Below are 27986 nucleotides of genomic sequence, written 5' to 3'. Positions count from 1 at the left end.
TGTTTGACACAAAGAAGCAAAAGATAGCAAAACCTGTTTCATTTTTTTTTTATTATCACGTCAAACAATAGTCATTCACTCACATTCTCGAACAGAAATTTGGGTTTTAGTGGCTGAATCCAATCCTAGACGTCCAGTGAATTTAGAACTGAAAAGAAGAATGAAATTGCAGATTCCCGCTCAAAATAGTAAAACCTTCTGATGAAAGAGTTCACATCGGAGCATTTGACGATGCTGCACGGTCTCCTCGTGTTCATGAAAGTTGGTCTAACAAATGCGTTGGGCACGGTACCTAATAAAGAGCTCAGTGAGCGACAGCGCGACCCACTGATTGTTCTGCTCAGATGGCGGTGACCCCCGCGGGTCCCTCATCACCTCCCGTCAGGTGCTGCTGGGACAGGATATGTCTGAGAGTGTCCAGCTCCTGTGAGAGCTGCCCGATCTTTATCTGCAGCTTCTGGTTCTCCTCCTGCAACTGCAGGGCCCTCTGCTGGGTCATCAAGATCCTCCTGCGGGCCTTGTCTCGACTCTTCCTCACCGCGATGTTGTTCCTCTCGCGCCGGAGCCGGTATTCTGCGCTGTCCTTGCTGATGCTTCTCTTGGCCACCGGCGCGCGCATGGTTGGCAAGATGAAAGGGGGCGAGAACTCCTAGAAGATGTTCGTGTTGCAAAATGATCCGCAGGGAAAATGAGAAAATGTGGTGTCTTTTTGTCGCTCACCTGCAGATTGCCGCTGTGGTTCTGATGGTGGTTCCCAGAATTTGTGGCGCTGCTGAGACAAGAAGACGTGTAGGGCAAGTACGGCAAGCCCATCATCTGTTCGTCTAGTCTGTCCTCACTGGTCCCTCTCAGTCCCTGCGACTGGCTGTACGAAATCATGTCCATTGAGCCCAAACTGGCCGACCCAGAAGGGCTTGAAGATGTCGTCGGGTTGAGTGTCACGTGGGCCTGGTTCGGGTATGGATTCATCCACTCCTGGATGACAGAGGACACCCTGGATTCACACATCTGCTGGGGTTCAACGTAAAAATGTCAATTCATAAAAACAAATCAGATATTCTCACACACAAGTAAAATCAATGAGAGGAAGAAAAGTGACCCAAAGATGTTTCTGTTTTATGCAACTATGTGGATTACATGGCAATTTTTATACAAAATATTGTATTTCTCCATATTAACTTTTTTCTTTTTTGTATGCTTTATTGCTGTTTATTGGTACATTGGCGGCTAAAAGTCACAGGCAGGAATAAAAGTGCTGCAATAATAAAACATGTAAGTAGACAGAAAAATATGTCATCATTATTTCATATAAAAAACTGTAATGGTGTCAGCTTTGATACAATTACGTTTTGTCTTGAAACATTAAATATGTTGTAAACCATTCTATAATTCGATTTGGCAACTCGTTTTTATTTCTACAACTCAACTTCTAGCTTTTTCAAAATATAAGATATGCAGTATAGAGTACATTTTTTAGGATATTCAATGCAATAATGAAATCCAATGCAAGAGCTGCAACAACAATTCTCTTTTCAAAAAGATATGAAAACTTGTTTTTAGTGACAACATTTGATATGCATTCAACGAGCAATTATTTTAAGTGTAGTTTGCTGTAGTGTCGAATTGAACTCCATCCTACTTAGAACTTTTTTGAACAGTTTGCCCCACTCGGCTTCGATTAGAAAATAAGGCACATTTTTGCTGTTATATATTCTATGAACAGCATGGAACTGAAAGTTTTGTTGTGGAAAGTCAAAGATGTACTAATTGCTACTAATTGCAATGGTTTCCCCCAACAAAAATAGGATGTTCTGACTTACCATGACTACTTTCTCTTCAGACTCTTAGATAATGTTGTCAGATTGTCATCCAGGTTGACAGTGTGGTCTGAGGGGGGGTTAAAAGCTTGATTCCCCGAATAAAACACCACCCACCCCACCCCCACCCGCCTTTCTCTCTCCCTCTCTCCATCTCTCTCTCTGTGTCTGTCTCTCTCTCTCTCTCTCTACAAATGCATTTTCACACACACTTCACTCATAAGATTGAAAAATATTTGGTTGACAATGACAAAGGACAATGGCTACAAAATGTGTTTTAGCAACGCGAATTTGTATTAGTGACCGTCAACATTGCCGATAAAAACCTGCCGTTATAGTGCATTAATTTTGTATAATCTTTACTGATGTACAATATTTAAAAAACTAACACTGTTGTCTTGACCAAATGCCCTATACCCTGAAACCATTTACTGAATTGGTCACCCTTTTTTTTGCCGCGATAAACAACTTGCACATATATTCTCACCAATTTAAACAGAATTTGATTTTCTAATAACGCGTCTTACGTAGTGGTAGACAGAGCCAGCAAACGTGTATCGCCGAAATGAAATTTGTCCCACTGCAACTTCCGTATTTTCAGTCACCCCAAAATGGCTTCTGTCGGCGTTGACAACGTGAGCAAATCTTTGCTAGCTGTTTTGTACTTTGTTGATTTTATTAATTGCTTTCTTGATCGTACGTTCATGCTTGTAACTGAACTTGACCCTTGAAGATTGATTTAGGGGATGAGTAAAATCAAGGCAAAACACAGAGGATGTTTGTTTTGTCGTAAAATATTCGTTTAGCTAGCTAGTCTTCTTGTCACACAACTAGCAAAGTTTGACGCTCTCTTCTCGTTTCTAACTGAATTATTCTTCTTCCTTGCAGGATTTGATCGATACTGATTTGCCCAAAGTTGTCGAACTGCTGGACAGTCTAACAGAACAGGTATGTTAGTTGTGTATTACTTTATTTTACACACAGTGCTATATATATGCCAAGTATTCCTGCAAATGCAATTTTCTGAACTACGTATTTGGTTAACAAGTTTTTTTCCATTCACTGTTGAAGACACAATGTTACGTAATCCACTTTAGTTCATGTGATTAAATGTGGCGAAATGTTTCCTGCAGGTTGCAGCAGTTACCAGTCATGTTCAACAGCTGATAACCAAAGTTAAGAATGGTGCTTTTAACACAACAAAGGTGAGTAAAGAATGGGGAAATAAAAAGCTATTGCAATGTTTTGCATACATTTAAGACGACGGGCATTCTGCTTACTGATTCGCAAAGTGGTGGTCAGTGTAGCAAAAGCAAAATGCTCAGAATGGTAAAAATTGAAGACCTCTTTATACGCTGTATATCTTTTCTAGTGGAACGTAAGTCATAGTTGGCATCGTTGTAGCATGTTGTGGACATCTAAATATGGGCTTGCTTGTAAATACTGTAAAAAAAAAAAAAAACATTGAAAAGTATCAGTGGTACATTTGTCAAATAGTTGGGGTGCAGATGATTAACCATAGCCTACTGGGGGTTCACTAGGATGTTTTAATTTCAATTGTTGTGCCTCGAAGCCTGACTTTCTGTGTCGTCTTATTCCTTGAAACAGGGTTTGTCATTTCTGGATCTTCGCTATCACCTGCTACTCTTCTATCTTCAAGACCTCACTCACCTGATCAGCGTCAAGACGGAAGGTGAAAAAATAAAAGACAGCGAAGCGTTAACCCGAGTGGTGACAGTCAGGACGGTAAGGATTTTTGCATATAGACACACTGCCAGTAATGACACTGTAACGCGCTATTATTAGTAAGTAGTATTTGATCATTGGTGTTCTTTGTTTTAGGTTCTAGAGAAGATGCGACCTCTTGATCACAAACTCAAGTACCAAATTGATAAACTGGTCCGCACAGCTGTCACCGGCAGTTTGCGTAAGATGTTGTTAAAAGTTTAATGCTGAATATTTTCAATCATATTACAGTGGCTGAAATGCCAGATTTGTGGTTTCAGCTGAAAATGACCCGCTGCAGCTGCGTCCCAACCCAGAGAATCTAATGAGTAAAGTAAGCAACATTGCATTTTACTCTGGGATTTTAAAACCAAACATAAGACTTTGCGCTCATTTGTTCACTTTCTAATTTTTATTCTTTAAACAGCTGAGTGAGTCTGAAGATGATGACGACGACGACCCGGCGCCACAGAAGAAAGTGAACCAGTCGAGTGGCAAGAAATACATTCCGCCCAGGATTGCGGCTGTATATTATGGTAATCTGGATTCTGTTTTTATTTCATTTCCCATCATACTGATTTGCACAAAGGAGTATAAGCGCCACCCTAGTTAAAATAAAAAATATTAACTACTCAAGTCACTGTGCCTATGACAAAGTTACGTGTTATGGTATTTTTCCACTCATCATATAAGGCAACTCAATCCATCAAAGCTGCCATTAATTGCAATACCCCTCCAAAATCTCGACCATGTAATATCAAAGTACAGTATGATTTGACAATATCCTCAAGCAGGCAACAAACCTGGTATCGCTCTGTCACTTTCCGACATAAAAGTACATTATTCTTGTAGTATAGTGAACAACCCTATTATCGCAGGAGAAATACAGTTGAAAATTTGTGATATAAAATTTTCATCCCTCTCATTTTCTTTAAACACATTTACAATAATTAAGACACATGGATTTATAAAATACTTTTTATATACTGTATTTCTGAGCAGCTGTTTTCACTCTTTTGCCATTAAGAATTGGAAAACTATCATATAAAAACAATTTGAAACAAATAGAAGACTCACTTGTACAGTTTTTCATATAAGGAGCAAAGTATTATAAGTAAGATGCTTCATTGGTCCCAGTTGGTTTACTATAAAATACAACATAATTAAACAAATGGGGGGAAAAAAACGTACATACAGTAATTAATGCAACCACTTGTTTTGACTTTTTTGTTTGTTTGTGTGTCATGAGATTTTTCAATCTGCTTCAGGGTAGAGGTGAAAATGTAGGTGATCTCATTGTTTGCTCACTAGACGGCGACATGACTGAAGCAGACAAGAAGAAGGCTCAGGTGGAGCGTCAGCGGCGAGCGGCGCTGAGAAGCTCCGTGATCCAGGAGCTGCAGCAGCAGTACAGCGACGCTCCCGAGGAGATCCGAGAAAGACGGGACTTCCAGACTGAGCGGGAAAGCCGGGAGGAGCTCCATAGGTGTGTCTGTTTACTGGGGATACATCTGGTTTTGTGGGACATGGAAGTTTACCGGTGTGTGTGATCCTGCAGGAAACATTATGAGGAATCCATGATGGTTCGACTGAATGTGTCAAAGAGAGACAAGAACTCCAGAAAGCGAAGAATGATGTCCATGTCCGGTCAACTGGGTGGAATCACCCACTTTGGTGACATCACAGCGCTGACGAACGGCGGTCAGGTGAGCTCCTACTGTCTAATCCCAGGGCTTCTTTGCTTTCTTTGCAAGGTTTCCATAATTTTATAATCTCAAAAATTTGATTACAAATGTCATTCCAGCATGTGGGCCAAACTTAAAAAAAAATAAAAAATGCCACAACATGAAAAGGTGGATATTGGATAGTTATTCATATTCAGTATATTTCAGGAGTTCAATTAAAAATGTTACTCTTATATTAGGCTACAAAAAATATTAAGGTCATGATTTTATTGTTTAAAATTTGATAATTACGGTTTACAGAGAATAAATGATACAGAAAATGGATGGAAACACAAAGACATTACATTACATGAGTTTTTAATAGTGAAATTAGGAATAGTAATTGGCCTTCTGAAAAGAACACTCCTGCGCATCCATTAAATCAGTCGAATGTATATTCTTTAAATTGAACCCCAGTGAAACAACAGAATATTTTTATTTTAGGAATCTATCCTTGATTTGCTGTTTTTTTTTTCCCCCCATGTCTGAAATGAAAAAAAATCTTGCTTTAGTACCATCTGGTGGCATCTTGGTGGAAAGCAACTGTGACGTTTCATTTAGTCAGGCCTTAGCATTGTCAAAGAGGAAAAAGTTCTTTGCTGCGGTCATGTAGCATTTATAGAGGCTCTTACAAACCATTTTGGGTGGGCATCAATTACATTTTTTTGGGGGGGGTCATTTTTCAATGTTTAAATGTCTTTCATTTTATTCTCAAACATCTTTTTTCACCGTCAGGCCAAAAACAAAGTGTCAAAGAGCGGCGCATTTCTGTCCAGTATTAAGGGGGTCATTGAAGCTACTGTGGGTCACATTGCCAATCAGCTGGTTCTAATGCTTTGTCGTTACTGATTCAGGATATTGACAACCCTCGGCCCAAGAAAAAGAAGCAGAGCGCGAAGAAGAAACTGAAACGAAAAGGTGAGGACATTCCAGATAATACTGGCCAGTCTACATTTTTACTTAAGATACAGCAAGTCAGTTCACGTGGAAAGTTTTTCCTTCAGTTTGATTGAATATCGGAAAAAAAAAAAGTGTATGTCCATTTTGTCTCTGATCACTCATTTGTTTTGCTACAGCTTTCAAGAAGCACAAATAGACCAGCGAGGAGCTGTCATCACTTCACATTTTACATCTCTGTGTAGAAAATGTTCAACTGTTTTGTTGAATAACAATAAATAAATGAAATGTATGGAGTTCCTCTTATCTTCTTCTTAAAGAAAAATAAATGGTAAATATAGAATTACACTTTGATTTGAGGGGATCATTGAAATCAGTAAGTGTTGTCTTTTGGGTCATTTCTGGCATTCATTCAAAATTGAGTATAAACTAGGATCCATTCCTTTTTTTTTTTTTTTTATATTTTTTTTTCTATGGACTATTTATACCACAATGCAAAAAAAGGCTTCTTAGGGAATTTTAATTGTAGTACTTTAAGCAGACAGCCAGCAGTTTTCTATTTACTGACTTAGCAAATGTACTGTTCTACAATCATTTCAAAAATGACTAATTGCATCAATGCTTTAACTAGACCAGCAGTCGGCAACCCGTGGCTCCGGAGCCTCATGCGGCTCTTTCATCCTTATAATGCGGCTCTGATTGGCTTGGGAAAATAAATTACTAAAAAATTTTTTTTGTATTTAATTGAAGTGCGTTTTATTTGTGTTAGTTTTATTATTTTAGTTCTAAATTTGAAGATTGTGATCTTGAAATATTAAAATATTAATTAAATTATTTGATATTTTTTCGTCGCTCAAAATATACGTCACACTGCGGAAGCGGGTATACCCGCTGAAACGCCATCTATTTTGAGCGACTTTCAAGCCCGGCAAAGCCAATGGAGAAACATGCTGCGGTAAAGTAGTAGAAGTTTTTTTTTCTTCTTCATTTTAGATGTGCGGCTCCCAGTGTTTTCTTTTCCGTGGAAACCGGGTTCAAATGGCTCTTTCGGTGTCAAAGGTTGCCGACCGCTGAACTAGACTATAGGGACCTACTAGATATTTTTTCAAAAGTGCATACTCTAACCTTTGATAACGGCACACAAACAAAACAATACCAATTGTCACAAGAGAAAATCCCCTCATGGATTAAAAAAAAAAAGGAGGGGAGGGGGACAAATGTATTTTTTTAATGAAGGCACTTCATGATCAATGGTTTTGTATTACATTGGGATTATGAGAGAATTCCTCAAACTAATTCTAATAACATTTGGGCCCCCAAAACCAACCCCTGGTCTCCCTATCCTACGTTATGCTAAACTACATTGCAAAAACTATTTGGTATTTTTGAATGGTATCTCTATTTAACTCTCAATGGTTAATCATGTGATCATCCATTTCCTGAGCCGCTTATCCTCATGTGATCATATTGTTTCAATATAATTGAATTCAATGACATCTTTCTTTTCACACATCTTTATTTTTTTTGTAATTACAGACCATGGGTTAAAAAAAAAGTTAAAAAAAAAAATCAAAACTTTTTTTTAACTCCCACATCCCTCTTTTTTTCTTCCCATGAAAACAAATGTCTGCACACAACTCCCACTGTCCCCAACTTACCCCGCCTTAAAATAACAGCCCAATTCAGTTGTTAAATTAAATCAATGCCACGAGCTGGCCAGCCTCCCTCCGACGAGCCGTGACTGCACTGCGCGTCGTCAGGATGGGGTGGGGCTCGAGTGTAACACAACCTCGTCCACACACAAACATACACACAAAAAAAATCCCATCTTGCTTTGTCTTCCTCACTCCTGAAAAACCTGCCTGCCTCTCAACTATGTTGACGAGATATAAAAATTGGGTGTGGAGCTGGCGGCTTGCTAAGTGGCATCTGTACTGCAGTGTGCTGTCGTGTGAATGTGTTTGTGTGTATTGAGGTGTGAAAGACTAAAACCATCATCAGCGTTTGCTGTTGTAATAAATGCCCCCCGTGGCTGGCCTGTGGTCGCCCTGCCCCCCTCCCCCCCACACGGACAGAATGGGGTGCGTGTGCATAGCGGGAGCAGAGAGAGAGAGAGATGCTGCGGAGACAGTGGGGGGCGGCGGCGCCACCTGGGGAGGGGTCGTCAGCCTCCACTGGTCCTGAAACCTGAAACGACAAGAAGTGATCTAATATACAGAGAGAGGGGTGAGAGGAAGGAAGGAGACACGGGGTAGGGGGTAGATGGAGGGATTTGCACCAAATAACAGCGACGACTGCCGAAAGAATAAAACAATGGATGCCTTGCAGGAGACGGGCATGAACACATGTGGGGGACGGTGGCCACGCAGCGAAGAGCCCCACAATCCAGAACAAGAATAGAAATATGCCTAATTCTCCATTAAAAGCAGGTCGGTCGCTCTCCAACAAGTAGTGTGGTGAAGAAAAAAAAAAAAAATTATGGCGTTGATCTGGGGAGGCTACAAGGTGAGGAGTCAGAAATGGAGAAGGGAGGGAGTGATACAGCAAACAGACTAAAACAAGAACTTGGCTAGGCAAATTTCACATTTGAACAACAAAATGTAAAAAAAAAAAAAAAAAAAAAAAAAAAAAAAAAACATTCCATGTCACTAAGCCCAAGTTACCCCCCCCCCCTTTTTTTTCTTTTTGGGTGGTGGTGGTGGGTGAATGAGTGGGCTGTGGATGGTGTGGAACCAGGATGTCACAGCCAGACCAAAGGAGACACTCCTGCAGCCTGAGATACCATCATCATCATCATCGTCATCATCATCATCCCCGCACCCAAAGCAATAAGAAAATAAAAGCTTGCCACCATACTTTTCGCACCAAAAGGCCAGCCGGCGTATACCTTACCAGGGGGGGTCGCGCCAACCTCCGCACACGCACGCTCACATACAAATGCACACTGCAGCCAGTCAGTCTCTCTGTCCAGAAGTTTTTTTTTCCTTTTTTTCCTTTTTTTTCTCTCTTCTGGAACTCTTCTTTTTTTGTTGGGGAAAGGGAGGGCATTTATAAAGTGTGTGTGTGTGTGTGTGTGTGTGTGTGTGTGTGTGTGTGTATGAATGTATGTGTGTTTGGGAACAGAGAAGGGAGAGGGATTGATAGTAAAAGGAGGGGAAGGGTTGGAGTGTTTAGTAAGGGCAATACCACGATGTTCGCCCTCGGCCCCTGGAAGAGAGAGAGAAAAAGAGGGTGAGTTTCTTTTCTTGCTGGCTTAAGAAGATGGACACCAATTTCCTGGTGTGGTATTCAAATTGTTGTCTGCGCTTGTGGGCAGACGTGTTTTAGAAAATGTGTCTTGGAGACAACTTGGGACAGTGCTTTAACAGACGTACCATCTTCACACTGCATTTGCTTTCACGTCACTGCAGTAACAACGATTAAATGTGGTGGAATAACTTGGGTACAGTGAAAAGCTGGGTGTGTTTAATCTCAAGAGATAAATGTGTCTACGTGGCTAAGGTGTAAGAGGGGTAGCAAAAGCGCACACTCTCCCTCTTTCTCTCTCTCTAGCTTTCTTTTTTTTAACAAAAATTGCACAACCCCCCCCCCCAAAAAAAAAAGAATGACCCCATTATGGTGCCATTCTTTACATTCAAGAGCAGTCTTTTGTGATTTGATTTTTAGACTGGACGACATTCTTGTTGAGGTGTAATATTCCCCTCATGAACCAGCTGTGTAAAAGGGGACTTTATATTTCTGTGAGCTCGACCAGTGGGGGAAACGTCTCGAAACATACACACACAAACACACACAGAACCTGCAAGACATAGCACACACACAGCACAGCATTAACACTCGAGAACAAGCTCTCACTCAAGCCAAATTATTACAAAGGCCCAGCGGGGGCCACCCACCCCTTTAAGGCATACACACAAACGCAGACTGGCACCAGTGGACTGATGCTGAGATCAGGCTGCAGTAATGAACCTTTGTCTCTGGGAGTGCACACATTAACGCATGGGTCAGCGGGTTCTTATGTATGTGGAGAATCCTACAGATACTTCTCTCCGTTGACTTGGCAAGATGGATAACATGATATTTTATGAATGCACTCGAAATTCAATGAAGACGTGCACACTGACGTTCAACAACTAAACTCATGTTGAGTTTCCAGATGATCATGAACATACAACTGGAGAGTACTGTGGTATCTTAAAAGTAGAACAGTAATGTCCACTATAGGCAGATGACAAATACACTATATGGTATAATCAGTAACAACCCCCCCCCCCCACACTGTGTGTGTTGAAGCAGCAGTTCCATTATAATACTGTTATATCTGTTAATTTCTATTAGCCTGACAATAGCTAGCAAATAACGTTTGATTAAAGGGGAAATCCAGTGGTTTGCATTAACAATGTATCCAATAGGTCAGTGATTTCCAACCTTTATAGAGCCAAGGCACATATTTTACAATTGAAAAATCCCACGGCGCACCAACAAAAGTAAATGTCACCAAAAATGGATAGATTAATTACAGTATGTACTTCCTGCCATCTAATAGAAGAGGATTTTTTTTAATCTGTCTGTCATCATTGTGCCTCACTGGCATAAATAGATGAATAAAGATACCTTATTTTTTGAAAAAAATAATATATATATATTTGTTTTTTTTTGTTTGTTTGTTTGTTTCAATTACATAAAATTGAATAACTTCCCACGTGCCGCAACAAAGGCCCGATTACATGATTTATCCACATCTGATGAATAAATAGCAGTATGGTTGATCGGGAATTAGGCTTTACACAATTAGAATTTTTGGGCTGTTCACTGAGTTAAAAAAAAAAAAAAAAAACCTAATCCAATTACAAGATGGAGCAATGAGTCTTATTTAAATTACCTGTTCATTTTCTGTATATGCACTTGTTAAAAAAACATACATATTCAACAAATGTATTTTTGTTTATCGATTTATAGCAGTGAGGCAGAGCGACAGATGGAACAAATGGTCTATTAGATGGCAGTAAGTACATACAGCAATTAATGTATATACTCCGTCATTTTTGCTTGTTGGTGTGCTACAAGATCTTTCCACTGTAAAGTATGGCCCTTGGCTTGAAAATGGTTGGAATTTGCTGCTATGGTCTTGTCATATGTTCAACACAACGGCAGCCCATTTACACACAACCACAATAGCTTGCTAGGCTACACTACGCTTTGTTGTTTGCTTGCAAACCGTATCGTGTTAAAAGTGTTATATCCCAAGAAAGCCTTGAATGGAGGATTTTTTCGGGCCCTGGTTTTATTAGCTGTCAGATATTTAAAGTACGACGTCAAAAGACAACAAAATTTTACACTACTACTATATAAAAATAAAATAGCTTTCGGATTCAGATGACGGTGACACTGAGTAAGTGTCTTTCACAGAGTCGATGAATGTCATTGATCGGATCGGTAAATTATGACATCAAAAGTGATCAGCAAAAAATGTCAATTATCAGCTGATCCAATCAGACCAATCAAATCAGTGTAAAGTGTGATTTGTAATCCATACCAACAAATTCTGCTCTTATTTGTGGATAAAGGTCAGCTTCTTCCTGTCTCTCTCGCACTCTCTCTTTCTCCCTTGCTCTGATATGATATCACTTTCCAGAGACAAAGCAAGATATTTCAATTTGGAGGAGGGTAGGATGCCAGCTGCATCAAAGTTGAGATAACTGCCTATTCATGTTTGTAGGAATATGACAGCTTGAGAAAACAGCCAGGCACTTCTTTGCAGCTACCAACCTGGTTGGATTTGAACTTTGTGTATTGGTTGTAATTGCGCTTGTAGATATTGGTTGTATTTCTCTCTTAGCAAGCAAGCTTTTATTGAATTGCGTTTCTCATTTCTCTCAAAATTTTCCCATGATAATTTAATTCTATTATTATTTGTCTCTTTTAAGGGTTCTTTAAACTCTCACTGACGGCAACTGCGCTGACCCCACACTCAGTTTGCCTTTATAAATCAAGTCCAACCCACATGTGCAGTTTTGAAAGTATACTGGAATACCCCTCCTAGTCAGGGGCATCGCTAAGGCTGGTATTTGCCATGATGCCACTAGGTGGAGTTTCCTCCACATTGTGAGGTTATTTCTGGTATCTGCATTTATTTTCCTTTTCAGTAACAAGGAACAAAGCAATAATGGCGACTACGGAAAAGTGTCTGTCAAGATGACCAAAGGATATCAATTATGTTGCAACATCGATCAAGGTGGCATGGGTTACTGTAGACCCGGGAGGAAGGCAGCGGCATAGGTGGAATGCGGAGCCAGGTGGAATGTTCGTACAGCATCACAGGATGTAACGAAAATGGATGAATCAGGAGAGATAATCTGCATGGCATTTGACGCGCAGCAACAATTTTTTGTCGACTGAGCGTCAACTGATGCAGAATGGCCACGCAGGCCACTGTTTTGGTAACAAGATGCAAGGCAGGCATAGTCGGCCGCACAAGAGTATAAAGAGGCCTTTACAGCAGATGCTGGAAGTGACAAACAGCTTAGAGCACGTTGCACTATTTGAAGTTCGCATTTCCTCCAAGTGATTAGATGCACTACTGCTACCATTTCTCGACAGTGAGTGGGTGAGGCGATCTTAAGGAGAGTTAATTAAGCTTAAATCAGTTTAACGCATCTGGAGGGGTAAAATTTCTCTGTAAGGTCTCTCTCAGAAAACTTATGTACAGTATGGACCCAGCCTCACAAGATAAGAATTCAGTAAAGTATTTGACACAGTAGCACAAATCCTGTTACTGCCATGAATCACTACCTCATATTTTTGAACATCTTGTAGCAGTTTTCCAGAAGCTGACTTATATTGTTGTATAGTTGCTTATTTTGTCACACTTGTGTTAAACACTGCCATACATAAAGTTGGAAGGACTTCTATTATTGTGTTTTAATAATCTAACTTTTCCAGTAACCTGGTGATACACAGTTGAATTTTTAAGCATTCGAACAATGGATTAAAGTTAAATTTGGAAGTGAGCGATATAATTTACTGTGAATGGTGGAGAGAAAATTGGAGTTCTCATCTTAAATATAGGCCGAGTATTCAAAAACACTTTTGGATAAGACATATGTATGTGGTAAAAAAAATCCTAGAGAAAACAAATTCATTTCTGACTCGATCTCTTATCTACTGTAACATCTGACTCTAAATGAGCATGATAACACCCTTAAAGTTAAATTTGTGAATCATACAGTCCTGGGGGAAAAAAAAAAAAAAAAAAAAAAAAAAATACTAGAATGATACCCACCAAGACCAGCTTGTATCCAAACGATACAATACAAGCACAAAGTGTGAAGACACACCGGAGGTTAGCCAGAGAGGCATTAAATTGCTTTAACATTTCAATTAGGATCTCTCAAACTAATGCCCACATCAGATTACAGGATTTTAGCCCCCGATATTGGTAGGATTAGCTATTGTGGGCAGTTTCCCTCGCAGATAGCGACTGACATATTTTGACAGGAACGACAAAACTTTGTTTGGGGTGACTTAAACCTTGACCAACAATTTGGCTCCACGACAACATTATGAAAAGTATAGGATGTTCGATTTTTTTTGAGTATTTTACATAACGACAACCAACTCTCCAACAGTATACTTTGACGTCGACCAATAGGATTTTATATATATATTTCTACAAGGACTGCGTATTGTGACTGGCGCATTGCCTCTCTGGTTTTTGTGTCTCCCCCCCCCCCCCAAACATTCCTGCGGCGATCCATTATTTTGAGAACAGCTTGCTGGTAAGAGTTGTGTCAAGTTGCGATGAAAGGTGGCCTTTTCTGGGTCACGCCTCCCCAACTGTGTTTGCTTTCATAAGCTATAAAAGCCAAGTGATTGTATGGTGGTATCAAAATACACGTCATGTAGCATTACCACTGTCTGACCGAGATACAGAAAGATTTTATAGCAGTAGTCTGACATTGTAAATGTAGTCTGATCCAGGCATTAGTGACCAGACACCAAAGATGACCGCACACATCACCGAAAACCATTTATCTGACAAAGAACATCCAGTAAGGTTATCTCACCCGGATTTAAAACAAAATGCTACCACAAGCACCTTTGTGGAACAGTCATAATTTTGCACTAGTCAAATTTGATTCTCGTATGTGTCAGTTTAAATTCCACAAGTAATTAGCATCTGCAAATAGGTAATACAAATAATCAGCAGGAGTACCAACTATACTGTTTCCATCGGACTAAGAGGAGAAGGCAGGGACATGCCAACTGGTCAATAGCTTTTAGAAATTAATTACTTTTCAGAAGCCCATCACAAATACTCATAGCGCTGATCCAAATACAGTAAGCTATGCCGAGAAGAACAAAAATTGCGTGCAGAATGTCTTTTCCTGAAATGGCCACATCATGCAATGAACCCCACAAATGAAACAATGACATTTCTAAAACATGCATGAGTACAAATCTTGCCTGGGTAACAAAAATTGTATAATATCCGCTACAGTTCTAAAGGTTGAAGTCACTTAGAAATGTTTTTTTCAAGTAATTGCGGAATATGTGCAAAACTATGCATTACTAGGTTGTGACGCTAGTGTTAAACTTTTTCACCGAGTCAGTTTTCCAGCTAGTTTGGAAGTGGTTGAAACTGTGTAAGGTCTGATGTCTGGCATGATTCTCCCTCACACACAATATGAAAACTTGACCGCTTTCATTCACATATGCGTTATGCGATGACCTGCAGGTAGCTAGCTAGCTCGCTATGACCACCAGGGCTGGGTATATTTGGCAAGAGGCTGATTTGATAGATACGGAGATGCACAGGTATTGATAAGATTTTAAAACTCTCTACGGGCGGAACAAGTCCATTTAGTAAGGGATTGATACGATTCTCAATTTGTTTGGTGGAGAAAAAAATTTAAACATTTGCAAGCGATAATCAAAGAACCTTGACTCGACCCAGTTCTGTAAAATTACATTTGTCCAACCTTAGCTAAACCCCAAGCATTCTTACTTTATGGCACTGTCAAAAAATATACATCTTTTTAAAATACATTCATGACAATTGACAATGACATGACAATTAAGATCTCTCTCCACAAACACTGCACAAATAATATTTAAAGAGCCATGGGGGGGCTTCTGGCAGAGTCCCGACATGATGAACTTATAAGTGTTGATTATCTTTGTTCAACTGGTGATTGTTGTGTCAGCTTTCTAGCAAATTTTGTTTCAATACTCTAGTCTGCTACTGGTACAGTAGTAGACTGGTGCTTAATGTGTCGATCCCAATCGGCAGTTTTAGTCACCCCCCCCCCCCAAAAAAAAAGAAAAAACCATCAGCCTATGATCCATCTCTTCGCTTGATTCGGGTGCGGCTGATACGTACATCGCACATACATAAAAGGTGCGTTCTAGCAAGCTGGCTTCCTATTTACGGTCTCGTTTTTGCTTTCTCCATGGCTGTCACAGCGATGGCTTAACAATATAGTTATGTGTAGGCATACGAAAGATGCTAGACAAAGTAACATCAATTTTCCCAGGCCGTAGTAGTGGTTTGGGAATGACAATTGAACGGGGGATGGTTCCAGTGCACTGCAAACTATGTGAGTGGAAACAAAAGCTTAATTTTTCATTATTTTAAAGCTTCAATGTGTACTTGTGTATTTTTTAATAATTTGAATTTGGCAACATTGTTAACTTCTCTTGTGAGAGAAATGTACAAAACCTCTCTTTCTAATGAAGACAATCAAAGAGAGTCTGAACATTGGTGGTGATAGACAGTGCTTTTCTTTAAAAAAAAAAAAAAGATTATTCTAAGTGACCCCAAAACTTTTGAACAGCAGTGTACATATGACTTTTGTTTTCATCATTCCTAAATTAGAGGAACAAGCTGTCATCTGATAAACAATGATCAAATAGTTATTTAGGTGACAAGCTAGAAGTATTCTCTAGGTAATTGGATTTAGGCCAATCTTCAAACTTTATTTCATTACCCTATCTCTAGATAAGAAACAAGTGTTGTGATGCATGATTAAAATTTATCACCATGTGGAATGTGAGAAGATGTGAATTGGGCTGCTCACGGTGGCGATACATATCTTCCCAACCATTTTATGAGTGCAACAGGTGAAGATGACATTCAAGCGGGTGTGGTGTTTTCCCACAGTGTTCACTGACCTGAAGGCCCGTCCTCTGCCTCTGGGTGGTGTGTAGCCACTGTAGTAGCGAGCACGTGATGAGAAGTTTCCTCCTCCCCTTGATCGGAATCGAGCCCGGGAAAAGCCACGGTCAGTGGTGCTGATGCCAGGTCTGTTTGTTCTCTTCGCACCAACCTAAAAATGTGAAATTTGAACAATTAAGATGAAATATGTATTAAACAGAAAATTTGCGATCAATAATTTTTAGAGGTCAAGTGAGAATAATCCCAAAACATACTGATACAGTCAAAATAGTTCCTTTCGTAAACATTACCTTTATCTGTCTTCCTCTGAAAAGAGACTCATCCAAAGCCATTGCTGTTCTTACAGACTCTTTGTCTGCAAACTCGATATATGCAAACCTATGGAAAAAAAATGTTATGGTAAATATTCAAGCATACAGAATATATATTGCACCAGCAATTAAAAACACTGTAAAACACAATTTTATAAATTACCCTTTGGGATGCCCTGTGTATTTGTCACACAGGATGGTGACTCTATTTACCGATCCACAGCCATGGAAGTGTGCCTCAAGCTCCTCTGCAGTTGCACCATAATCGACCTAAATTCAGAAATCAAATGACTGTCCCAATTAGAAAACAACCACAGAATATTTGCTTGTAAAATAACAGTATATTAATATTTTTATCTGTTGAAAAAAAAAAAAAGCCGTCAACTACAGAGACAAGCTGTCTGCAAGGAGATGGTCTCATAGGTGTCAAAAATAGTGGGATCCATCTCTTTTGTGAAACACAGTGGTCACAACAAAAGCTAAACTTTATGGGATTGTGCATGTCAATTAAGAATAAAAAACACTCACGTTTCCAACATATATAGACCTGCCATCGGCTTCCATTTTTTCTTCAAACGACATGATGACTGGGCCAACTATAAAACAAAGGATACAACAACCAATTCTGAGTCAGGAATCCAAAATATCAAAATTTACCACTTTTTATTCATGTAAAACAAAACAACAACAAAAATGTGATTATCGCCATCAAGCTTTGTAAAACCCTGGACAATAAGAGTCCCAGGTAGGTCTGTCACGATAATTTTTCAACATGGGGTCTAATATTTGAAACGACGTCACCGCAATGTAGTGAGCCAAGTGCGGAAAAACTATTGCGTCCATTTTATTTATCAAATGATAAATCAATATTGTAAATGGTGTGACAGGCTTAGTCCCAGTGTATTCCAGACAAATCCCATGGATAAGTGTTGTCTGTGCACAGCAAGACATCACTTCAAATCCATCTCCTCAAATCTACATTACATGCACCTTAAGTCTGGTGTACCCTTGAAGATAAAGAGTACAAGTAACGTGTGAGAAATTTAGATTTTAAAAAGCTTTAAGTGTATGGAATGGCTAATTTCTAACACAAATTACCTTATCTAGATTAAAATATATGTTCAACTGTACCGTAAAATGTATAACTTTTTTTTTTTAAACCAAAAAATAGTGTTGGTGAATTCAAGTCCGCGAACTTTGACCGTCTGAAAAACACGTGTGGCTGACCTCTGACATCACTACAGGTAAACACATTGTACTGCAGATAGTTTCTCATACAAGCACAGAGAGATCCATCGTGCTGTACAATGAACTGCTGGGTGGTCGCGCACCTATTTACTATAAATACATGGCATTTGGATAATTTCAAAACAAGACCAAAAACGTCATATATACAGTACATACAGGATATCGAAGCCTTTGCTATTTATCAGTTTAAGACTTACTAAACCAAACAAGAACTTCACAAATGCTTACCAGTTTGTTTCCAACACGAGGCATACCCTGCTCCCTACGTGCTCGGCACTTTCTTCATGGCCAGCTATTTCATTTGCATTCGAACGTGTCTGCTGTATAACTGGCTTGAATTGATAAACTTTAATGCCTATATAAAGCTCGTATTCTGCACCGCCTTCATGGGACCCTTCAGAATAGTGTTCATCGCTTGAAATATCGGACAATTCATCGTCATTCTTACAATGAATTCCAATGCTCGGCATTGCTGTCACCGGTTCTGACGTCACGCTCCTACTCTGCTGTTTTTACTACTTTGTTTCTGTCTTTCTCCGGCGAAGCAAACAATGTGCGATCATTTTTTGCCGATAATCCAACAATAAAAATGTTTCCTTAATAATGGATTTCAGATTCGAATGTTGCATTAAAAAAAAAACTGTATAATATTAGCAAAAAGGTGCATTAGGACCTGCCATACACTTTAACTACACCCAAATAAAGAGAAAAATTACCTGGTGGTGGACTTAGATTCATCTGTTTCTCCACCTCATTTTGCAGCTCCTTCAGTTTCTCTGCCTCTTCCTCCATCTCTCTCACCCGGGCTTTGATAGCCTCCAGCTCCTGAAGCAAGTCGCAAATGTTAGTCGAGAAGAGGGGCCACCAACCTTTTTAAGCACTGATCGCGAACACCGATCGTATGAAGGACTACGTGACCCATTTTCGTCAAAATCCGAAATATCAAAAGTCCTTATTCTTTACAAATAAATACTTTATATTATACAGCATTATTTAAATATTCATTAATGTAAGCAAGTCACTCACAATTTAAAGCACAAATAATGAGAATACCAATTTGTGACCTGTGCTATTGTTAAAACATGCCTCACAGGTCCCTTAATGATCCTCATGGGCAACTATATGCCCACGGGCACCGTGTTAGTGACCCCTGGTCAAGACTACGCATGTCCATCGGAGTAAAAATTATAAGGTGTCGCCTGCTGGCAGTCAAGGTTTACATGGTGTTGAATATTTGGCTCCCGTTCAAGACTTAACCATTTGCTTACATACAAACTGTGGTAGCAGCTGCTTCCTAAAACCTTAAAAGGGTGGCAAACATATGCCCCGTGAGACCATATTTGATCCGACCCACCATGTAATCCTGAAAACAAACCTGAGTAACAAACCTACAAATATTGAAATGTATTTGGTTATAAACCAAGTTTGACCGTCTTTTCTAATATGTGTACTTCTTGCTTCCGTGTCACAAATAGTTTAAGTCACATGATGTGCCTGTGTTATGTTTTAATGGTAAGCGGTAACATAGTGACAATAAAAACACTCAAGTATCGATCTACAACTTGATGAGATCAAATATGGTCAAAAAATTTCAACAAATTTGTCTTTAGGCTTTTGATACAGATGAATAACTACCACACGGATGAATATGGGCATGTTTGAAGGCCCCACATATGTATGTGTGTATATATGTATTTAAGTTTTTTTTTTTTTTTTTTTACATTTCAGGCTGGGAACACAGACAGCAGTGTCCCTGCGTGAGCGTGGACCATCCTGGAGAGTGGTGCATTGCAGTGGGAGTCATTCCAAATCCATTCAGAGCAATGCTGACACACACCCAAACCGGCACATAAACCAAATGCAAAGACCCAAAATAGTCATTGAAGTGTAAAGGCATGTGGAAACAATTTTATTGCGTGCGCTTGGTTGCTAATATTATCTTATTGGAAAAGCTACAAATGGCAAACGACTTGCACGATTCTGAAACCCTTAATAGAAAAATGAGTGCATTAAGGGATGTGGCCAGACACGCCTTAAAGGCCGACGTGTCGCGTGGGCCCGGGGTTCAAACAAAAATATGCATCTTTTCAGATCATCCGAAACGCGACGAGCGGGTAATAGACGCTCGACGAAAACTGAAAGTCAAGAACGTCTGCTATCTCCACCCGAGCGTATCTTCTCGAATCGGCGAGCTTTGCGTGGCCACACACATTTCGACTGTTGTTACATCAAACGGCGTCATACATTTAGGTGGAACCAACAAACATGGCGCGTTTTATCTGGTTACCGGCGACCTAGTCCGATTCTGCTTCAACACGAGCATTGTATGCATTGTGTCACGGTGGCTAAGGTAAGAAGCTAGCATTAGCCGCTTGAAGCTAGGTCATTTTCACGTCCCGGCGTTGCCGCAGCGAGGAAAACTGTGGAAAGGGGGACACACACACAAAAAAAACGTGCCATTACCGTCAAATAGGGCGACTTCGCAATCAAGGAGAGTGACGCGATGCTGTACAGTGGCTGCGGTGTGTCCTCTCCTCGCCCCTGACTAGCTCAAACATTCCCGTCTTGCAGCTTTGCGGTGATTTGTATTCCGAGGCTCAGTCTCGAAACTAGCGCCCCTCTTGCGCCAAGATGGCTGCCGATATCGCGCATGTCACCACCCAATTCTACTGCACTGCGCGAACCGTAATGGCGGTTCGAATCAAGCTGGCCACGCCAACGACATGTGACACATTTTGATGACTTTGTGAGGAATTAATAAGACTCCAATAGCGAAGCTAACCGTGGTTACAGTGCTTTGTGTGGTTAGGAGAACATCGCAATAAACGAACATGACTGAAACAATGCCCTTCACTTACAGGGTCTTCAATTGCGGCTTCTCCCTCTTCTAAGCCCGGCTCCTCGTCGCCGACGCCCGGGTCTTCCAGCTCTTGGTGTCCAGGGTCGGAATCGAGTAGAGATTCCTCCGCCAGTCCATTACCGAACTCCGCCATCGGTTCGTACAAAATATAACGATCCGCCTCGTGGCCAAACCAACGTAGCAGGCCCCTACTCACACTCAAGGGGAGGGGGGGGGCGCGCGAGCGGGACGGTCAAGAGAGGAGGTGGGGGTGAAAAGGCGGAAAATGCCGCTTAGTAAAGTTAAAAGGTGAAATAAAAGCTCGCAACGATTCTCCCCCGTTTGAATAGCGTATAAACGTAAAACAAATAGTGGTGCTTGAACCGCAACCCCCAGATAACCGCCCGAATTCCCGTCAGAGAGCCGAGTTCAATGAATTAACTAATAAAAAAAAAAAAAACACCAACGAAGACATGAGATCGGCGGCGTCCCCTGCGTTCACAAATGGAGGCCGGAGGCGGAGCTAAGCGCCACTGCGGACGTATGAGACAACTCCATTTGCTATTGGACGAATAGGGCCAGCCTCTTTATTCCTGAGCACATTTCTATTGGTTGATAGCGTAGCGTTTCTGGGTGCCAAATCGAATATCCGATTTTAATTGGATTAAAAGTACGACAATGAATTACACGACAATCGCCAATGATCAATTTAAAAAAAATGGTATTATCATTTTTTGAGACAGTAATAAGTGATTTTTTATGGTGACCTTTAATAGGATCAGCCAAAAGCCACAACAACAACAACACTCGAACAAATCATCTTCTTTCAGACAGAAACCAGAGATGGTTTTTTTTAATTGTTTTACAACGTACTGTTCGAGTGTGTCACGTTTCTTCAAGATTTATTTAGTATTTGATTGATTTGACTGCGGCTAATTTTGATCATGAACGGGAGAAATATAAAGACCAGATCCCCTTTGCAGGTCTCTGGTTACCTGGAATTATGGTCTCTTTTTTTCTAATTATAGCAAAGACAAATATTTTTAAAAAAATTACAGCAGGGATAAATAATACTTTGGAATATAGCATGTTTTTTTTAAATACACTATACATCAGTTGCCAAACCCAGGGGTGGAATGAAAATGTTTTTTCTTGGGTAAACTCTAGCTAAATGAATGTGTGATATTATTGATGTGTTGAAAAAAGGAGAAGGTCTATTTATTGAGTTTCTCTAATAATCGTCAGACAGGCTTAATAATTAACGTGTATTGTGTACGAATATGTACTGTATGTGGGTCAGGTACATGCATACAAAAAATAATCAATAGAAAATGAATGTGAAGTTGCTGGGGGGTTACCTAGCTGTATTTCCTTCAAAGATTCAGTAATCAGGCTATTTCTTTAAAAAATAATAATAACGTGCAATTCCATACCACAAATACCTGTATGTGTCTGAAAATTTCAAGATGAGAAAGTTTGTGTTTCCACGACTCAAAACTCTTCCCCAAAAATAACTAACACCATCATTCAGACAAGATCTCAGTAGGTTACAGGTCCATGGTTACTTTGCACTGTGTTCCTGTTAATGATACCTCAAATGACTGAAATATCAGAAGCATCTATATTTTGACTGGAGAATCAATTTCAGAGCTCAAGTATAATACATCGAGCCGCACCATCATGTTATAGTTTGATTTATGTGTATAGGCGGCAGAGTGGCGCAACAGGTTTGACTCTCTTCGTAATTATGGCCGAACAGCTTCACTTTACTTTCATCAGACCACAGGACGTGTGTCCAGAAGGTAAGATATTTGTCTTGGTGTCTTTTTGCAAACTCTAATCTTGTGTTTTTGTTGGGAGTAAGGGCTTCATTCTCAGTGCGTTTCACTGTGGATAGTGACATTTTCTTACCAGCTTCATCCACCATCTTCACAAGGTCTTTAGGTTTTGTTCTGGGCTTGATTCGCACATTTCGGACCAAAACACGTTCATCTCTGGGACACTGAAACCGTCTTCTTCCTGAGCAGTATGATGGCTGGACATTACAATGATGTTTTTACTTGCATATAATTGACAGATGAACGTGGCACCTTCAAGCATCTGGAAATTTCACCCAAGGATGAACCAGAGTTGTAGAGCGCCACGATACTTTCTCTGATTTCCTGGCGTATTTCTCTTGATTTCCCCATGTTTTCACACAAGGAAGCAGAATGTTTGAGGTATGGCCTTAAATACAACATCAGGTGTGCCGTCAATTAACTCACACGTTGTCAGTTAATCTGTCAAGAGCTTCCAAAGCCATCACCTCATCATCTGGGCTTCCCCATGTTCTTGAGCGACGTAGTACTTTTTGTGTATGCATACTTTTGACCTCAAAGAAATTGATGTGCAATTCTCTAAGAAATTCTCTCTCGCCATTGTGCCATTCAACAAAATTCAATAATTATGGTGACTCTGACCGACTGTAAACAGTCTCCTGTTTAGTCTGATTTGACTTCAGTGAGACAAAAAATGAAATCTGTTTTTGGTGTATGATAATACAAGACTGTATTTTACAAAAGTGTAAATATTTTATCATATCATTTGATTGGACAACACCAAAGAAACGACACTTTGATACACTATGAAATGGTTAGATAACTGTAAAGTTGTTGTCGCCTTAAAATAACTTAGCACACAGCCATTAATGTCAAATCCTTGGCGACAAAAGAGAGTACATCCCTAAAGGGAAAAAGTCCAAATTGAGCCCAATTACCCGTTTTCAATTCTTAGGTCTCAGATGTCAATGGGGGGCATATGTCTGATTGCTTTCACACTCTTTATTGGTCATCTTGAGAAGTTCAATATGGCTCCTCATGGCAAACGAAAAAAAAACCTCTGAGGATCTGGAAAAATAATTATTGTTCTACAATAAAGGTCCACTGACATGAAAAGCATGATTTTTAGTATGTTTTTAATTAAAAACAAACAAAAAAGAAGGGCAGCCGGAATGGACCCATCCGTTTTTTCACCACAAAACATGATTTTCACATATATGGCTTTTTGTAACTCCCGCCATGAAAATCCTCTCGGGGGATTTGTTTTGGAGAAGAAGCAGGAAGTGACGCACAGGGCATTAGTGCACTTGGGCAGGCTCATATGTTTCAGTTAGTTTTACCTGGGCGAAGGTAGCTCTTGGTTCCTTTGGGTTAGCCAAAATTCCGGCTCGTTGCATTGCTGGACATTGCTTGAACAGTCAGGAGGATGGATTTACCCTTCATAAGTTTGCAAGAGACCAGATTTGTCGTGAAAAATGGATTGGACAGGTGGAAAGGAAAAGAGCTTCGTGGGTTACAAATTACAGGTAGGTGTGTATAGAGCTACTAAAAAAAATAATAGTTGGAGGAGGGGACGTAATCCTCTCAGAACGCAAAAAAAGATCCGCATAATCAATAAAAGATCCGTAAGTCAGGGATGCTAAATGTGTCGATGTGCACGTTGGCACCGCGTCCGCCAATCGCGGCTTCAGCCGAGGTGGCTCGTCACGGGGGTCGGCCGGGTCGCTTTACGGCGTTGTCGTCGCTTGCGGCTGAGTACATCCTGTCGGGGAGTCTGTTGTTAGTTAGAAGTGATCCGCATATCATTTAAATATGGCTCGAAACGATAGGGTAATATTGCCCCGGTGACTTTACTCAATTTTGAGATGTTCACTTCTTCGAAAAGAGCTTCCGTGTCAGAAGTGGCGTGGGAAAAATCCGAAAATCTCTTTCCTTCCCCATAGCAGGTGCCGCTACCTGTTTTCAATGGCGACTATCCCAGTGTGACGTCTGCTGATGACCTTGCAGGCGATACGGCTGCCACTGGGAAGTCGAGTGAGACTTCGCAACTTTGCGCATGGATGACATGCTCTTCGCCCATATTTATTTTTTCGTATAGACATTGAAGTGAATGATGTTATATGTATTTTTCATTACAATATATATTTTAGAATGTTTATAGGCATGCCAGTGGAGCTTTAAGATTGTATAACGATTATATAAGAAGATTGTGAACAACCTGAAACTGAGGTGCAGCATGTTGGCCAGAACATTACAACATTTTAAATACCGGTAAATAGGTTCCACTCAGAAAAGGCCAACCAAGAAGTTGGGTGCAGTTTATCAGCGTTATATTCAGAAATTGTCTTGAGAGGAGACATATCCGTGTTGTCTCATTAAAAAAATAAAAACACATAGTTTATGTACATAAATGTAAGGAGTTGACTCACTTTTTTTTAATGTATTGTACATGTGATCAACGCTATAAATGTAAAATCCCACCTTGCATGCGTCTTTCCTGTCTCCAACATTCACGAGACTTGACGTAACAAATGTTACCTGTTTAGATGCCACAATCTGCATTTTCAAGATAGCGTGCCTTTTTTATTTTTTAAGAAAAGTTTTTTGGGGGGAGGGAGTGTGTTGAAAGCTGGCAACCCACCATTTTGCAATGTTGCAGGTGCAGAGAGAGGCTTCTTCATCAAACACGGAGGGAGCTCATGTGTGGAACTGTCAGAGTAAAGTCAGAGTAATAAACTATACAGAGATCAAATTGGGTATTGTGGAAATACATTTTTGGCCTAATCCTCTGGTCTTTACATATAATGGTCAAAGATCACATTGCAACCAGGGTGAGTAACTTCAGAATATGACTATGTAAGTAACACAATGTAAGGGTTGGAAAATCTGATTAATCTGATTGGAGAAAGTTGATTTGATTTTAATGCGGTAGGACTGTAGTCGAGTTTGTGGGTTTGTATCTGGGCTCCTGCCTTCCTGTGTGGGGGTGTGCACGTTGTTTATGCTTGTGTGGGTTCTCCGTGGGTACTCCGGTTCCACTCACTTTCCCAAAAACATGCATATTGAATTGGTGACTACAAAATGTCCTGTGATGCGAATGCATTAATGTTTGGGATGTCTGGGCTTGATCACGAACGCCACAAAAAAAAAAAAAAAAAGCAAAAGAAACCACGTGTGTCAGTTCATAAATGACTTAATGTGACAGCCAACCATGCCACACAGAAAACTAGCACGAGTAAAGACAAAAGAGCAGAGAGAAGGAGCCACCTAAATGAGCACGGTGCCCTCAAGGTTTGATGTCCCTCGCCTGTCCGTGGCATCAACTTAAAGTCTGTTCCCTCTCTGGACCACCTTGACTGGCGTAGCAGTGGTTGTCAGGATGGTGAGGCTTTTCTGGAAAGCCTCATTTTCTTGAGCTTTTCCTCCCACGCCGTCTCCTCCTCCAAGGACGACAACTCCGACATCCTTTGAAGAAAGGAGCGGGAGGCTCCCATCACGGGATCTGGGTACAACTCACCTACGCCAGGATACGAAATAGGACAAAGTAGAGGGGAGAAGGTGTTTAATGAACCTCCATTTTGTCAGTGTAAAATGAAGATAAATGTGCTTCATGTGCACCATATTGGCCACAAAAATGCTCTTGTGGAGGAAGGTCCAGTATTCCCACAGTAACTTGCGGAAAGAGGATCTTATCCTCTCTGGTAGGTGTTCTAATAGTTCTGAGTCCAAATCGGACACGCTTACTCACTCTTCAGATTGTCTTTAAAAGTCGGGAGGGTGTAGGCTACGTAATTCCCTTTGGGCCTGCAGGAGAGATGGAGTGCAAAGGAGGCATAACTATATGGTATACTGTGAGGTATTCACGACTTTATATTTATATTACAACCGTCTACTTGAATCCAAATACAGTACCTGTTGTACTTGCAGTTCTGCACTGGAAAACGGCTCAAGCCACGAAGGGCAAACGTCGATGGGAACAAGATGGCTGGACACAGGTTGGGTTTGAATCTCTCGGCGTAGCTGTTGGGAATGCACAAAATAAAAAATAAAGGAAATGCACACAAAAATGTGTGTGTGTGATCTGTGGGGATTCACCACTGTGGCAGGACAAGAAACTATAACTATATATAACTATATGGGTCACAGGAGTGCCTATCCCAGCTATCTTCACCCTGAAATGGTTGCCAGCCAGTCCCAGACCACATCAAAACAAACACACGTTCACACTCACAAGAACAATTACAATACAGTTTAGTCCTCAATTAACCTACTTTACAATGAGCAAATATTCAGACACCCTAACATTTTTCAGTACATTGTTGTATTGTAGCCATTTTCTTTTCAGTGTACACACAACAACCCAAATTGACAGGAATAAAAAAAATTGTCGAAATTCATACACACAAACATATATAACATTCTGGGGTGAGCTATTACAGGAGTACCTCAAGGTGAAGGGCCTCCATGCACGGTTCTCTGGAAGCTTTTTAGAGAAGCCACAGGGCTGGTCATCCCCTTTTTGGTGCACATGGTTGTCTCTTCGTGGAGGAATGATACTTATCTTCTCTAACACACCACATAAGAATACAGTTTTTTCAAATACTGTCCTAAGAATCAAGTACAGCTTTAATTGATTCTAGATGTAATAGCCCCACCTATTGGTACATTTAACAAGTTACACCCAGTCAATTTCTGGTCTGCAGTTTTCTACTAGGTCAAACCGCTTGGAAAATGGGTGGGTGATTACAAATTGCTGATTAAATCGTGTCATTATAAGACGAGCTAGATTAACCAAATACAGTACCATAGATAGAGGAAAAAGGGGTATAATATAAAAACATTAAGCCACTGGATTTAAAAAAAAAAAATTGGTTGTTATCGATTGAGTTGGGTAACCCATCAGATGACAGTGACGTAGAAACCCCGCATTTATAATATCATGCTATAGTATAAAGCTTGTTTAAACCATTTTAAAAACTAAATTCCTCCGTAAGTGAACGGACCGTAAGCTAGCAGTCGTTCTAGCACAAAACAATCGAGAGAAGCCAAGTTCAAATGGACAGATGTACACAGCAGAGTTGTCGCTCACACACCATTCAAAGGTTGCATCGATGATAACTTCCGTATCGGTTCTCTTAACGGTGGTCGTCTTGAGGCGGATCCCATCACCAGCCGGCTATAAATCGGAAGCGGGGTCCGCTTGAGCCGAACCTACGAAGGTCGCATTTTGCGGGACCCTTGACCAGGAAACATTCCGCTGGGGGGAGCGTCAGCGGGGGATCATTATGCTGTAACGCCATATACACAAAGTACTTTGCAGTACACAAGCTCTTCGTTAGTGGAAAGTAACTCGCTTCTGTAAAAGGAACGTCGATTGCTATGTGGTCAACGCACTACTCCGTTACCATGGCAGCATAGGTCGGGTAAAACC

The 27986-nt window shown here is 40.4% G+C and overlaps 4 protein-coding genes across 6 annotated transcripts; 1 reads left to right on the top strand and 3 right to left on the bottom strand.

Annotated features, from left to right (window-relative positions):
* Positions 1-60: 60 nt before the first annotated feature.
* cebp1 (CCAAT/enhancer binding protein (C/EBP) 1) lies at positions 61-2388 on the bottom strand. The gene is made up of 3 exons (XM_061804618.1): positions 2345-2388; positions 721-1011; positions 61-649 (listed from the first exon to the last, which is right to left on the bottom strand). The coding sequence occupies exons 2-3, from the start codon at positions 1006-1008 to the stop codon at positions 341-343; spliced, it is 597 nt and encodes a 198-aa protein (XP_061660602.1). The 5' UTR covers positions 1009-1011; positions 2345-2388; the 3' UTR covers positions 61-340.
* On the top strand, positions 2198-6517 carry ngdn (neuroguidin, EIF4E binding protein). The gene is made up of 11 exons (XM_061804612.1): positions 2198-2452; positions 2706-2765; positions 2951-3022; positions 3426-3563; positions 3660-3744; positions 3824-3876; positions 3970-4078; positions 4854-5028; positions 5101-5248; positions 6121-6184; positions 6343-6517. The coding sequence occupies exons 1-11, from the start codon at positions 2429-2431 to the stop codon at positions 6360-6362; spliced, it is 948 nt and encodes a 315-aa protein (XP_061660596.1). The 5' UTR covers positions 2198-2428; the 3' UTR covers positions 6363-6517.
* Positions 6518-7661: 1144 nt separating this feature from the next.
* On the bottom strand, positions 7662-21202 carry pabpn1 (poly(A) binding protein, nuclear 1). Of its 3 annotated transcripts, none has more exons than XM_061804615.1 (7): positions 20758-21202; positions 18616-18724; positions 17180-17247; positions 16815-16921; positions 16631-16718; positions 16337-16491; positions 7662-8350 (listed from the first exon to the last, which is right to left on the bottom strand). In XM_061804615.1, the coding sequence occupies exons 1-7, from the start codon at positions 20890-20892 to the stop codon at positions 8161-8163; spliced, it is 852 nt and encodes a 283-aa protein (XP_061660599.1). In that variant the 5' UTR covers positions 20893-21202; the 3' UTR covers positions 7662-8160. The 3 variants fall into 3 exon arrangements, with proteins under 3 accessions (XP_061660599.1, XP_061660601.1, XP_061660600.1); XM_061804617.1 differs by lacking the exon at positions 20758-21202 and adding an exon at positions 20363-20535; XM_061804616.1 differs by lacking the exon at positions 7662-8350 and adding an exon at positions 9225-9370 and having other exon boundaries at positions 20758-21199.
* Positions 21203-22461: 1259 nt separating this feature from the next.
* si:ch211-171b20.3 (uncharacterized) lies at positions 22462-27925 on the bottom strand. The gene is made up of 5 exons (XM_061804619.1): positions 27649-27925; positions 27001-27121; positions 26468-26575; positions 26304-26359; positions 22462-26072 (listed from the first exon to the last, which is right to left on the bottom strand). Exons 1-5 carry the CDS (start codon positions 27719-27721, stop codon positions 25930-25932), a joined length of 501 nt encoding a protein of 166 aa, XP_061660603.1. The 5' UTR covers positions 27722-27925; the 3' UTR covers positions 22462-25929.
* Between the last annotated feature and the right edge of the window lie 61 nt (positions 27926-27986).

Source organism: Syngnathoides biaculeatus, chromosome 19 (genome assembly GCF_019802595.1).
Source record: "Syngnathoides biaculeatus isolate LvHL_M chromosome 19, ASM1980259v1, whole genome shotgun sequence".
Taxonomy (NCBI): Eukaryota; Metazoa; Chordata; class Actinopteri; order Syngnathiformes; family Syngnathidae; genus Syngnathoides; species Syngnathoides biaculeatus.
Note: the sequence above shows the minus strand (reverse complement) of the source record. Positions and strands in the feature narration are given on the sequence as shown.